Source organism: Bos indicus, chromosome 24 (assembly GCF_029378745.1).
Source record: "Bos indicus isolate NIAB-ARS_2022 breed Sahiwal x Tharparkar chromosome 24, NIAB-ARS_B.indTharparkar_mat_pri_1.0, whole genome shotgun sequence".
NCBI classification, from domain to species: Eukaryota; Metazoa; Chordata; class Mammalia; order Artiodactyla; family Bovidae; genus Bos; species Bos indicus.
The window spans coordinates 47,851,944-47,865,220 of NC_091783.1; the positions used below are offsets into that span (position 1 = coordinate 47,851,944).

The 13,277-nt window shown below is 37.0% G+C and overlaps 1 protein-coding gene across 3 annotated transcripts in view; it reads right to left on the reverse strand.

Moving 5' to 3' along the window:
- Positions 1-192: 192 nt before the first annotated feature.
- SMAD2 (SMAD family member 2) overlaps positions 193-13,277 on the reverse strand; it is a 90,569-nt gene continuing 77,484 nt past the window's right edge. For all 3 annotated transcript variants that reach the window (XM_070779007.1, XM_070779005.1, XM_070779006.1), the window contains 3 exons: positions 12,085-12,222; positions 11,628-11,772; positions 193-8,564 (listed from right to left, as the gene is read on the reverse strand). In XM_070779007.1, the coding sequence (XP_070635108.1) occupies positions 8,441-8,564; positions 11,628-11,772; positions 12,085-12,222 (407 nt within the window). In that variant the 3' untranslated portion in view covers positions 193-8,440. The remainder of the gene's footprint in view (positions 8,565-11,627; positions 11,773-12,084; positions 12,223-13,277) is intronic.

The window sequence follows — 13,277 nt, forward strand, 5'->3', positions numbered from 1 at the left end:
TATAACACCAAACTTAAAAAATAAAAAGAGTCACTCAATAGCATAATTCCATTATGTGAAATACACACAACAAAACTTTTTGTTTCCATATAATTTAGAGTGTGGTCAGCAAAATATAATCCCCTCTTTAAAAAATCAGTTTAAATTAAGATCAATAAAAACAATAAAAAAATTAGTCCCATAATAACATGGTTAACAACTCAAATGGCTTTTTTTTTAATGCTAGGAAAAATGTTCACCTTTCAATGGTGACAGTACTGTTAACACAGGTAGAGAGTCAACAAGGTAAAAAGTGAAAGCACATACAGACACACACAAATATATAAAATTTGACCAGAAATCACAGGACATTTAAGCAATGTTTTCTTAAGTAGAACTATTTTTTTTTTTTTTTTTGTACTTTAAATAGACTAAAGTATTTGGTGTGGGTGGAGGGAAGGAAATCAGTATTTCACAACTTTAACTTGAAAACCAGCTGAAATAAAGCCTCAGCTCATTGTTTAATTTTTTAAAAATGGAACCACATCATACTTCTGACAATCATAGGATTAAAGCTTACAAAGAACACATCTACCGTCTACATCACAGTGCACAGAGAGGATGCAGTCTGCAGACTACCACAGGGGAACAAGAACAGACTCTGCACCCTTCATATTGCATTACAAAATCAATGCCGTCTTAGAGGAATCTTGCCTCCTGTGTCGGTGTCATAGCTGGCAAGCACCTGAGGGCTAGGAGGCTATCAGAACTGAGGGTGCTGCTCAGAGTGGATCAGAACACCAGTTCCTTGATCTGCCCCTGGCTGATGCATTTAGTAATCACAATACGACATTCACTGAGAATAAACATAAAAATGCCACATTTTGGCTTCTTGAGCAGGACAGTCTGGGGAATGCAGAAGATAGAGCATCAAAGGCCGTATCTTTCCTCGAGAGAAAAAATCCACGCTCCTCAGTTTTCTTTTACCATGAGAATTTAAATTTCAGATATAATAATTTAACCCCATAAAGACATGATCTGTACTTACATATACACACAGGTTCTGAAGAACTTCACTGTCTAGTTGCCTCTTCTGTTTCATTCAACCACCGGGTATCTTTCCTGGATTACTGTTAGTCTCACTACCAAGAGCACGTTGGTGCCATTAGCTATTATTTGTCTTAAATCTCACATTCCATCCACAGTAATAAGTGACCGGAGGACACGTGCCGTAAGGCAATTGAACTTAATTGAAACTAGTACAATGTTTAAGGTGAGGTTAAGTCACAAGAATAGCCAGGGCTATCAGCTCCTCCTTGCTGTGTGGGCCTGGGCTTTCCTGGGTTTAGCACTCACAAAGTTTTGCATCCAAGGGGACCACCTCAGTCCCAGACATGCCAGGGCAGGTTGCCACCCTAAAGAGCACTCCTCATTCCTCCCTTAGGATCACTAGAGGAAGGGTAAGAATCTTCAAGAGCATATAGGGCTACTTATGAGGGAATCAGCTCAAAAATCTTTTTAGGACACCTGCTAATCGCTAGTTCCTAGAAGTCCACAAATATCTTACTTTAAGAACAGGTTGATCGAACTTAAGCAAACTGGTGAGCATGTAACAGTTCATCCTTGAAGCCTGTTTTCACATAAATCCTCTATAGGTTCTTCAGGTTTTGTCCAGTTATATAGTATTTTACTATATCTTTTTGAGATTTTTCAGAGCTAAATGAATAATCCAGTTTTATATCTTTTCATATTCTTTTTTTTATGTGAAAATATTCTTTGCCAACCATTTCCCACGTTTGGGCTTCATATGTTAACAAGAAGACTGCCAACTGGAGCCATTTCCCTCAGATTATAAAGGCCCAGAATTATGTTACTTTTAACTGTGCTCTACCAGAAGGTCTGGCCTTGGGGAGAGACGGCAAAAAAAATATATGCAGATATGCACATTTTTATTTTGCCTACAACGCTATGATCTAGTTCATCAACTGCACAACTGCTTTCATCTTAATCTTTATAGTTTTTCTTGTTTTGCCGTCTTGTATTACAGAAATGGTTAGTGTCACAGTTTCACTATCAGTAATAAAAAGATATAAATATTTATGCCTTAAAGGCCCAGGGTCAAAACAGCAAAAATGAAGCCTGAGGTAAAGCTGGTCTAAGAAATGACCATTTTCGGTTCTACATTTTGCCAAAAAAATAGGGTATTTTTAAAAAATGTAAAATCCATGCATGTTACCTACATGCTATGTATGAGATAATTCTTTCTCCTGATTTAATCTGTGTATATACTAGTTACATAAAACCAACAAATGACTACATTCTTAATGCAGGTACATATACATTCATCAGAAAAGGACCCTAATCTTTTTCACCAACAATTTTTTTTGTTTGAACAATCCAAGAATGTGAATAAAGAAAGTGACAAACAAGTATCATCTTAGGAATTACTGAGAAAGGAAAATCTCTTTGGAAGAAAAAGACTTTAGGAAGACTTCTATGCTGAGAACCAACTTTATGCCACAGCACTGTAAACGGCAGGACTTAATACAGAACCAGAAATACAGCAAGTTACCTAGAGACTAACACTGAAAAACAGCCAAAAGCTTTAAAGCCACAGGGAGAAAAAAAACTGTCAAGTGTGAAATGAAAAATATATAATAGTTAAGTATTTTTACAATTCTAAAACTTCACTTCTGTCCTTAAATCAATATATTATGAATTTCACGGTTCAATAAATAAGCATCTTTAATCAGAAAAGGAAGTAAAACCCTTCCCAGCACCACCCGCACCTCCCCGCCCACCCCCCACCCCAACCCTGCAAAAGAGCAGACTGGAAATTCTGGAGAGAGTAAGAGGTTTTTTTTTTTTTTCTTTTTAAAGAGGGTAGAAGAATATAATCAGGGGTGGGGGGAGAAAAATCTAGAAGTCCTTTGTGTGGAGTTAATGAATACTCATTTCCTTCATCAGCGGCATTATTCTTTCAAAGGGCCCTTACATCTCAACCAACGGTGAAAATCTGGGTCTATTGAGGATTTCATGGCAGTGAACCAACAGACACTGAAGTTAACTCAGGCTAATAATACACTCTGGTCAGATCCTCTGTAAATCAGAAATGACCCAGAGAGTCTTGGAAAATTCATTTCTGCTGAGCACAGCTAAGAAAGTCATCTTTAGGCTATCCTTAATTACAGAAAACTTGACTTGGTAGTGGTACTTCCCAGGTTATCTAAAGCAGCAGTCTTATGCCAGGGGGAAAAAGAGTAGGGGCCCGGGGCACACAACCTAACATTATTATTTAAAAAAATCTTTTATGTAATCTGAAGTCAGTACCTTTCACAGAGACCACTCAAGAGCTTTTTTTTTTTTATGTCAGTTTCAGTTCTGATTCTTAATTGTCAAGCTGCCTAAAAATGGCATACTAACAGAACCACCAAATTAGGACCCTGGCAGAATAAAAAATTTACCCTGATGGTCTGTCCATGAAAGGAAGATGTCTGCAAGCCAACTTAGGAATTTTTTACTGAGATCTAACAAATAAAATCATTGAATACTGTTAAAATGTGTGCAGACAACCCCTACTGTTAAGATTTTTATATGAGTGTATATGTATATATAAATCCATACATACACATTATATAATTTATTTCCTACTAAAAAGACTTAAGGCAGTTATGCTATATATAAAGTTAGCTATAATATCCAAGAGAAAACAGTTCCTACCCAAAAAATTATGTGAACACATCAGACAACTTATCATAAAAGCGATCATGAGGCTATCTGTATCCAGTATAGCTCACATTTCCTGGTTGAGGCTCCCAACACAGGAATTCCACTCCCAAGATAAAATTTGCCCCTCGATCCCCACACACAAAAGGTAGTCTGAACAGACAAAATATTTATAAAAACTTTGAAATGGAAGATATTAAAAAGAACTCAACAGAATTCTGACAACCTCTGGACACCACACTCTACTGTTATTACTCTTGATTGTACTAAACACAACAACTCAAGATGCTCCAAGGTGGAAACTGGGCTGGTATTATGGGGAAATTATTGGCTGCAACTGCTGGAAAAGTTCATAATCCTAAACACAATTTAAACAAAACGTGATGATTCATGCTATTTGATCGTCACACACATACACCACACATATTTAACTGGACAGAATTTCTGAACCACTTATAAGTGACTTAACTAATCTGAACATCAACCTTCGTGGTGAAAAAAGTTAGGACCCTGGGTGTGAACAGCACCATCCTTTTTGGTCTTTAGTAAAGTTCAAAGGATAGAAACACTCTGATGTATGCAGATAAAACATGGTTGGAAAGGAAGGGGGCAATCAGCAAAACCACTAGGGATACATGCTGTCAAGAGAAGCAAGCAAGCAAGAAATTCAGCTGAGGAATATAAAGGGCTCAGTAAAACAAAGTTCATGAAGGAAAGAAAATAGGCAGTTATTTGTTATGTCTAAACCTCAACGCGTTGCACCAGAGTGAGAGACAAGATCATGGGTTGCTTATGTCCACAGACTACTTAATTATCTAAAGAGATACTGGGGGAATGGTGGAGGGGCAGCAATCTGTGAATCAGAACCACTCAGCTATGAAAGTCAAGACTGTACATAAAGACAGATGTTAAGAACAGTGAGGATTGTCTTGCGTTATATTACATCCCACCATCAACCAGACCAGGAAGGCGCTGATTATTGAATAAATGCTCAAAGTATTTAATTTTTTTTTTTTTTAAAGATGTGAAAGATATATTTGGACAGTTTTTGGAAGAGGTAGAGAAACGAACTGGGTACATATACTCTTTTATTTGATTTGAACTAGCAAGAGACTAGACTGATTGTTTTTCACCTTCAAAATCTTAGTCTTGATGAAACTGACAATAAAGGCACAAATAAAGTGAAATTAAAATAATTTTAACAAAGAAGAAAATCTGGCAATGTCTAAAGAACAGATGAAGTAAGCAAAAACGTTAAATATGATTTAAGGTTTAAAAAAAAAAACCTTAGATATTAACAACTTGCAAGTACACACTCAGAATACAGAATAAGAATACAGAACAAGAATATTTAGGTTTCAAGAAAAATTAGGCAGGTCTTCTTCTGACAAAGTGACAGGTCCTGAGGGAGAAAGTAACCCCCACAAGACTAAGAGTCAGTACCAAATCCCAGTCATCTTACCACTCAACGTCACACTGGCTGGGTAAAGAACAGGCATCAGTAAGTGTTCACTGAATGAAGGTATATCATAACGCACAATTACAACTAGTTAGTATGGTGTAGTTCAAACCCAGTCAGGAAAGTCAACCTTTTATTAAGCAGTGAAACTTTAAAAAAAAGAAATCTATGTAGAACTCCAATACAGAATAAAAATGAAGCTGCCACTGGCCAGCCAGGCCAAAGTCAGTGGGAATAAACTAGCCTCCAATTCCCTAAACCAGCCCTAAGATGTATGTAATCCAGTGTGAAAACCACCATTTATTTTGGAAATGTGATAGAGAGCATGATCCTTCAGTTCTCACGTTGTTAAACTGAGGACATTACCAGCACTGTGTAGAAGAAATTCTAAATGATGTTGCTAATTTAAATAAAGACAAAATTCTACAAAGAGGAGATCGTATCACTTAGAAGAACGAAAACAAACCCTGTAAAGGAAAAAAACAATCAGCAAAAATTAGGCCACAGTGGACAAAACAAAATGCAAAACCAGCATCTCATTAAAAAGCAGATTAAGACCACTGAACATATTCATACAAATGTAACCACCCCCACCATCAAGTCAACTGCTTGACTGGTCTAACTACTGAATACAATAGGGGCTTCCAAAGAGCTGAGTCCCAGCTTCATACTATGTAGAAGAATCCCACCACGACTGTAGAGACGTGATCCATTACTGAAATGCTACAGACGGTACTGCTTTGCTGAACATACCAATGCAAGAGTAACAGCCAGGACTTTCCACCATTTTGAGTTGTTCTTTGACCCCAGACAAGGAACAGTATTCCCTAACATCACACAACTTCCCAACTACAAAGGGCAGAGCCTCCACACTTTCAACAGGTCTGAGGGTGGCGATACCTGGGACATTTATACCATCCACAAGACGGGCTGTACAAGTAGTGATCAGTGGGCAGCAGGACGTCTGGAAGCAAGCAGCCAGTTGCGACAACGGTGAAAATTTGCCCAAGGCAGAATTAAAGAAAGGGTTATTCCATTAAATGGTAGTGACCTGGTGCAAGCTTTTTATAGTAAGGACTTGAAGAAGAGGAAACACTAACAAGAATGACACATGAAGCAGTCCATTACAAAATAAGGCCACCATTATAAATTGTAGACCAATCTGATCCTCAAGTTTGGATCTGTGAAGAGGTTTTTGTATAAAGCATAAACACCTAATAAGTGATGAGTTTCCTTTAAAATATGCCTTTGCATTTGATGCCATTTTCTTTGCCAAGAATGCCTATTTTCCCCTGGCTCTCCGCATGGCTTGCTCCTTTCTCACGTGTTAGCTCAATCATCACATTACAGAAGCTTTCCCTCTGCTTTGCTCGATCACAGCCCCCTGTTTATCTCCTTCATAGACAAATACGCTAATTGTTAGAGTAACTGCTATCTCGGCAAAGGTAAGGGCCACAGCTGTCTTGTTCACCTTTATCCAAAGGCTAAGAAAGTTCCTGGCACACGTAACAGGTGAACAATAAATATCTGTAGAACGAAAAACCACTCTACCAAGTTTACACGAACATATACATGCATATACAAACATAGGAAAACGCGGAGTATCTGACAGAAAACAATCAAATGCGGAAAGTACTGAAAATAACACCTGTACATACAGGTGAATGTGGTTATAAAACACAAGTACCAACCAAAGAAAATCTGTCTTTAAAAATATGAAAACTTACTAGAAAGGGACCAGGAGTGGTTACTGGCTGTTTCTATTGAGATGCAAACAAGAAAAGTTTAAACTGGAATGAGTTAACAATAAACTAAATAAAATAAGGATTATCTGCTGTAGAATGACTTCCAACAGAGCTTTTGACACCTCTGGTCGTGCCTGTCCCTGCAGAGCATGAAGTATGGTGGCTTCTAACAGTCACCACATATTCAGGATTAGTTAAGAACAGCTCAGACCACAGGTATTCATAAGATAAAAAACTTGCTAAACGGCTTCTCCCCCAAATTTTACAATTCAGAATTCATAATTATGTAAAATAACATAGATTTTATAAATTTAATACAACATACCTTAAAAACAGATGGCCCCTATCTGCTGATCAGACCTCAGCACCACTTTTCTAGGTATTCTGCCGAAGCAATTACATTTACAAAAGTCCATTTTGTAATACAGTCTGGTGATTAAATCCAATGAAATTCAACTCAAAAGAGGTTTGCTACTGAAATATTTGAAAGTATCTTTTAAAAAGGGGGTTTATATTCTTAGATTGAATTTTCAGAAAGGATAAATATATTGAAGTAATTGCAGTATATCCCTGAAAATAATTATACTGCCACCTGTGCATTTTTTATGAGGTGTAAAGATAAATCAAAAGACTGCCAGGTTACACAAGTCTCTTATTACCTGTTGAAACTGAAATTTGGTGTAAGACAAAGGGACTTACTCCATATGAATTATCACTGTACTCAGAATTAACTGGTGCTGGCAGTATCAGTTCAACCATTGATGGTGATGGATGTCATGCTACACTGTTTTGGTGGAAAAGTAGAAATGGAGGAGAGGTTTAGAAAGATTTCCATAAAGTTTCCTTATAATGAGATTTAGCAGTAAGTAAACAAACACAGAAAGAATGAATATTTAAGACCCACTGAACACATTAAGGTCAAGGATTTCAAAAGTTAATCCACTTTTCTTCCCCCAAGAGTTTATTTTTGGTAAAAGGCAGAAAAATTAGTTTTTCTACAAGGGAAATCTGCTTCTAAATGATAATTTGAAAATCTTGATATATATTATATATTAAAAAAGACACACAAAAATAACAAAAAAGTGGGAATAACAGATTAGGTACTGTAACTTTATAAAGGCTTGCCTAAATCAAGAAGCAGCACACACACACCTAATTTATGCAAACTAAAGATGTATATAAACAGCACAATACTGTGATACTGGATCATGATACATTACCTGTACACATAACTACTACTGTTATTAATAAACCTTTGGGACACTCAGGTTTATGCCCAACAAGACATCAGTAAGTCTTTAAAATCTTCTCTTCCTCCTTTACGGGAGAGTATTTCTAGACATTAATTTTCCCATCTAATATTCGAACATAGGAAACCACTTCCACAAGGTGCTTTAATTGATGAGACCTCAAGTGCTGTTTTCTCTTGAATTTTTGGATAGTAAACAGTCCACGGGGACCACACACAAATACTATGACAGAAGAGTTGGTACATTAAGTCTTTTGATGGGACTTGATTGGTGATGAAGCTTTATGACATGCTTGAGCAACGCACTGAAGGGGATCCCATCTGAGTTAATACTTTGTCCAACCACTGTAGAGGTCCATTCAGATGAAGTTCAATCCAGCAAGGAGTGCTTGTTACCGTCTGCCTTCTGTTTAAAAAAATGAAAGAAAATAATTACGAAATCAAAAGAATAACAGGGATATGGAAGAACTAAGATAAATCAATAGGCTGTATATACGAAAACCTAGATTCTTTTTTGAACGAGTATTAAGTTTGGACATCTATTATTTTGAAAACTGTTTAATCCTTAAAGTCTAACAAAGTACTTATAACACTATAAATAATCACTGGCAGGGCAAGAGATATAAACCAGCACTGTCCCAAGCAAATCAGAATATACACAATCACTTTACTTATTAATCATCCGAAGAATAGAAAATACTCAAACAGAAAATGAAGTCCAAATGGAACAGAGTTCAGACTTAAAGTACATCAAAACAAAAATTCTGACCCAAGCTTACCACAGAATGTTCAAAGCTGGGGTCCAATGTCCCCTGACAAAACCAACAACCAACATCCCTTTTTAGCAAAATCATGCAGGTTTTTAATAAGAAACACCGCAAGTACTTCAACTAAACAAGCTATCCTCTAAAAATCGCAAACTGTTCAAGGACATCCTGTCACTTTCACATACAGATTTTAGTTCTTATTTATTATATACAGTAAGTCAGTAAGTCTATTTGCTTCAACGTGACAACGCTGCAAACATGAGGAAAGGCCATGATCAACTCTTCACCTCCAAGTGACACATGCTCAGTATAACCTAGAACTACCATTGTATTTCAGAGGATGTGGTTTTCTGTAGCAGCTGGTGTTGGTGCTCTGCGACTCCCTTCAGATTCTCAGTGTTCTCCAGCCCACTTCTAACTGTAGGTATCTGCATTTCTGTGCCTGCGAACCTCTGCTCTGTCCATATATGGAACAGACCACAAGTGCCAGTGAATTAACATCTCCAGGAACAGACCTCAACCAATGACACAGGAATTGGCATTTAAATGCCCAGTTTCCTTTCCCTCCAAGTGGCGTAATTCTGAGTGTCCTTTACTCTTCCCAAAGTTTTCCTAAGGGAACAGCTCTAGTGGTATGTGTCATATTCCCTCCCTTGCCTCTCTTCTTTACTTCCTCCTTCCTTGGCAGTGTTCCCTCCATTTCCTGAGTAAACGTCTAGCAGGCAAACCCTTGTCTCAGGGTCTGAGCCTCACATTATCTGTGCCCCTGCCTGATTATTCACTTCAGTACTCACTCACTTAACTGAGACATGAATTCTTTACACATCTGTATTTCCCCTTACTGTGTCTCCTGATTTTTATGCTGGGAATCAAGCTGGCACTTAAAGAAACTGAAAAATAGTTTAGAAATCCAAACATCAAATCTATCTCCTCAGCACCTGTGTCATTAAGGGTAAAAGGTTCCACAGTTCACAGATATATGGGTATCTAAGTTATTTTGATCTGTAAATGTTAAAGGAAACTTTATTATCCAAAGTAGATGTACCTGAAACTCCACTATCCATGAATACATACTGTATATTACTGCTTCTTGTATAGATTTTATATTATCTCTGGGTTAAAGAACAGCAGAGACCACAGTGAATGAAAGACAGTATCTCTTTCCACCAATCAACGTTGGTCTTAGCAGGAGACCCATAGATACACATGGCATTCTCCCTGACCTATGTAACTCATGTTTAATGCCACTCCATTTCTACCATGTTTCACAACATTATAATCTTTTGAAGGAGAAAAAGAATGTCTGACCTAATAAACTGGTATCAGACAGTACTATCCGAATCTAATTTTAATATCAACTCAATCCAAGTTCAAAGGAAAAAAGAAACTTAGCATTGTTTAAAGTTATCCCATCTCAAAGGGGAAATGATTAAAACAAAAGAGAGCTACAGCAAAGTCAAAAAATGAATTCTTGCACTAACATAACTTGGACAAAACAGTGACAAGTCTCACTTTAGATACAAATATATAACACATTGTATATTTTTATAGAAGTAGTCAAACCAGTAGATCTCAAATCTCATCATCACGAAAGTCATACACCTCAAAATTTAAGACAGGGAATCAAGTTCAAATGAAATAAATTCTAAGAAGGGTGCAAACTGCTGAATGAAACAGGAGTATTATTACTATACCATATGAGTATCTTCTTAAGCAGACATTCAGACTGTAAGTAATGTGAACTGGAGAAAAGCTAAGTATTTTATTTATAGTTTTATTCATTTTATTATGCTGATGAACTATTCCCTTTATTTGATGTGGAATCCAATCAACTGTTTAATCTAGCAACAGCCTAATTGATCTTACTCCCTGATGACAGATTGGTTCTGGTAAAACTCAATTATGTAACTGCTACTACTATCCTTAGAGAAGAGTCAAGGAGAGCTTTCCTCAGGTCCCATCTCTACCACTGAGAACGTGTCCTTGGGCAAACTATTAAATCTCACCTAAGCCTATTTCCAAATAAATATTGAGTTTGGACCTTCTTTTTTTTTAAACTTTACAAAGACTGCAACCTTATAAAGAAAGAATAAAAACAGCGACAGTAATTCTTAGCCATGCCGAGAGGCGTGAGATACTGCATTTAAAACACAGCACAGTGTCTGGTACCCAAATACCCCCTTCTATTACTGAATAATGTTCAATCTTTTAACCTTATATTAAAGTCATCTCAACTTCTTTGTCCAGTCCTATTATTCTTTACTTTCTATACTCCAGTCAAACTGAACTGTATTCTACTGCCAGGATCATCACTTTCCACCCCTGTACACCTATGACTACTGATATCCTAGACACCTTTTAGAACCCAGACTCTGGGCCATCTCTACCTCTCCTGGCCCCAGCAAAACAGCTCTCCTTCCATGAACTGGTAACCCTTCCAATATGCCATTTACGGTGTTTAACACTCTGCATTCTGTGACAGTGCCTGTCCATACACGTTTTAATTCTATGTTCTATGGTGCCAGCACAGGAATTTGCAATAGTTTTGAATCTAGAGGCCTCCAACTTTCTTTTGTTATTTTACATAAAGATTTGCTCTCTATAAACTTCAATGAAAATACAGATAAACTTCAGAAGATTCAAGGAGTGGAAGAAAAAGAATTACACTCTAGAAACTTAAGAATTGAATATGTATTTCATACCGGTATTCTGCTCCCCACCCTTTCACAAAACTCATTCTTATGGTGCACATTCTAGTTAGCTGATACACGGCTTCAAAACCCTGATTAACGGACTGAGCCAGCAGAGCAGCAAATTCCTGGTTGTTGAAGATCTTCAGATTACAGCCTACAATTGAAAAAATATATAAAAACATTATGTATGAAGAAGATAGTATAAGAGAATCATTTTAAAAGAGCTATAGATATTAGAATGGTGGTGGTGGTGCAGTTGCTAAGTTGCGAAACCCCTTGGACCCTAGCCAGCCAGGCTCTTCTGTCCATGGGATTTTGCAGGCAAGAATACTGGAGTGGGTTGCCATTTCCTTCTCCAACAGACATTTAAATATGAGCATGCAAATCATCTGATTTCAAAAATTAATAGCAAAGAAAAATTCAGCAAGTTGACATGATAGGCCCATTTATATTGCTGGATCCATACCTGGTGGAATTTTACACACGGTTGCAGGGTGCCAGCCGTATCTCTGATTACAGTTGGGGCTCTGCACAAAGATTGCACTGTCACTTAGGCACTCGGCAAAAACTTCCCCACCTATGTAATATAAGCGCACTCCTCTTCCTACAACGAAATATATATGGAATTAGTTTTACAACATTTACTACTTCAACATCACTTCTGAAGGATTCTTAGAGGAAAAGTAAAATGGTATAAAGTATCGTGATGATCTCTCCCACAGCTAGGCTTTTCTGAAATCTAACTTTGAAACATACTATTATTTTTCCAAGTATTTTTCAACAATGATTTTATTGATTCATAAAGATAGTATGTGCTCATTCCAAGTGCTTAATGTAGAAAAGTGGATAAGCAAAATAAAGAATTTCAAACAAATCATATTTTTGAATAAAGCAATTTAATTTATTTGAAGGAATTAACTAATGTCTAGATTAATATGCCTTCATTAAGATACACAGTTTTTCTTTTTAAAGAACCCACTATGCTTAAGAAAAGAAATAATAAAAATTATCATCTGCCCCTTTTAAAACTATATATTATTGTGGTAACCAGATCTCTATTTACAAAAGCAGAATGAGGTAAGAAAAAATTATATTGGGAGATTTTAATATACCTCTTTCAGAATTTGACAAATCAAATATACATAAAATATAAGAAAGACAAGGATTAAAAAAAAAAAACTGTGCAAAGCAGAATTCTAAGACGGCACTTAACATTCTCATCCCTGGTGTGTTTATCTTCTCAATTATTCAGTCAAACACTAAGTAGTGCTTAAATGAATTTTTCAGATGTATAGTTCTTAAATCAACTGACCCCAAGAAACGAACAGTATCTTCGGTGGGCCTGACTTAATCAGGTGACAAACCTTAGAGGGACTGGGCTGGTCCTGGCAAGAGAGACTCAAAGTGGGAGGGGAAGAACTTAACAGTCTTCACTGCTGACTGTAAAGATGCAGCAGAGCATGCAGCTGGCCTCTAGTTGCTGAGAGTAGCCTCTAGTGGACAGTCTGTAGGAAATGAGGATCTCACTGCTACAACTTCAAGGAAGTGAACTCTGTAGTAATCACCTGTGAGCTTGGAAGGGGACCTCAAGCTTCAGATGAGGTAGGGTGAAAAAGCAGGGTAACCCTACTTATTTAGAAGTAAATACGGTAAAGTTAA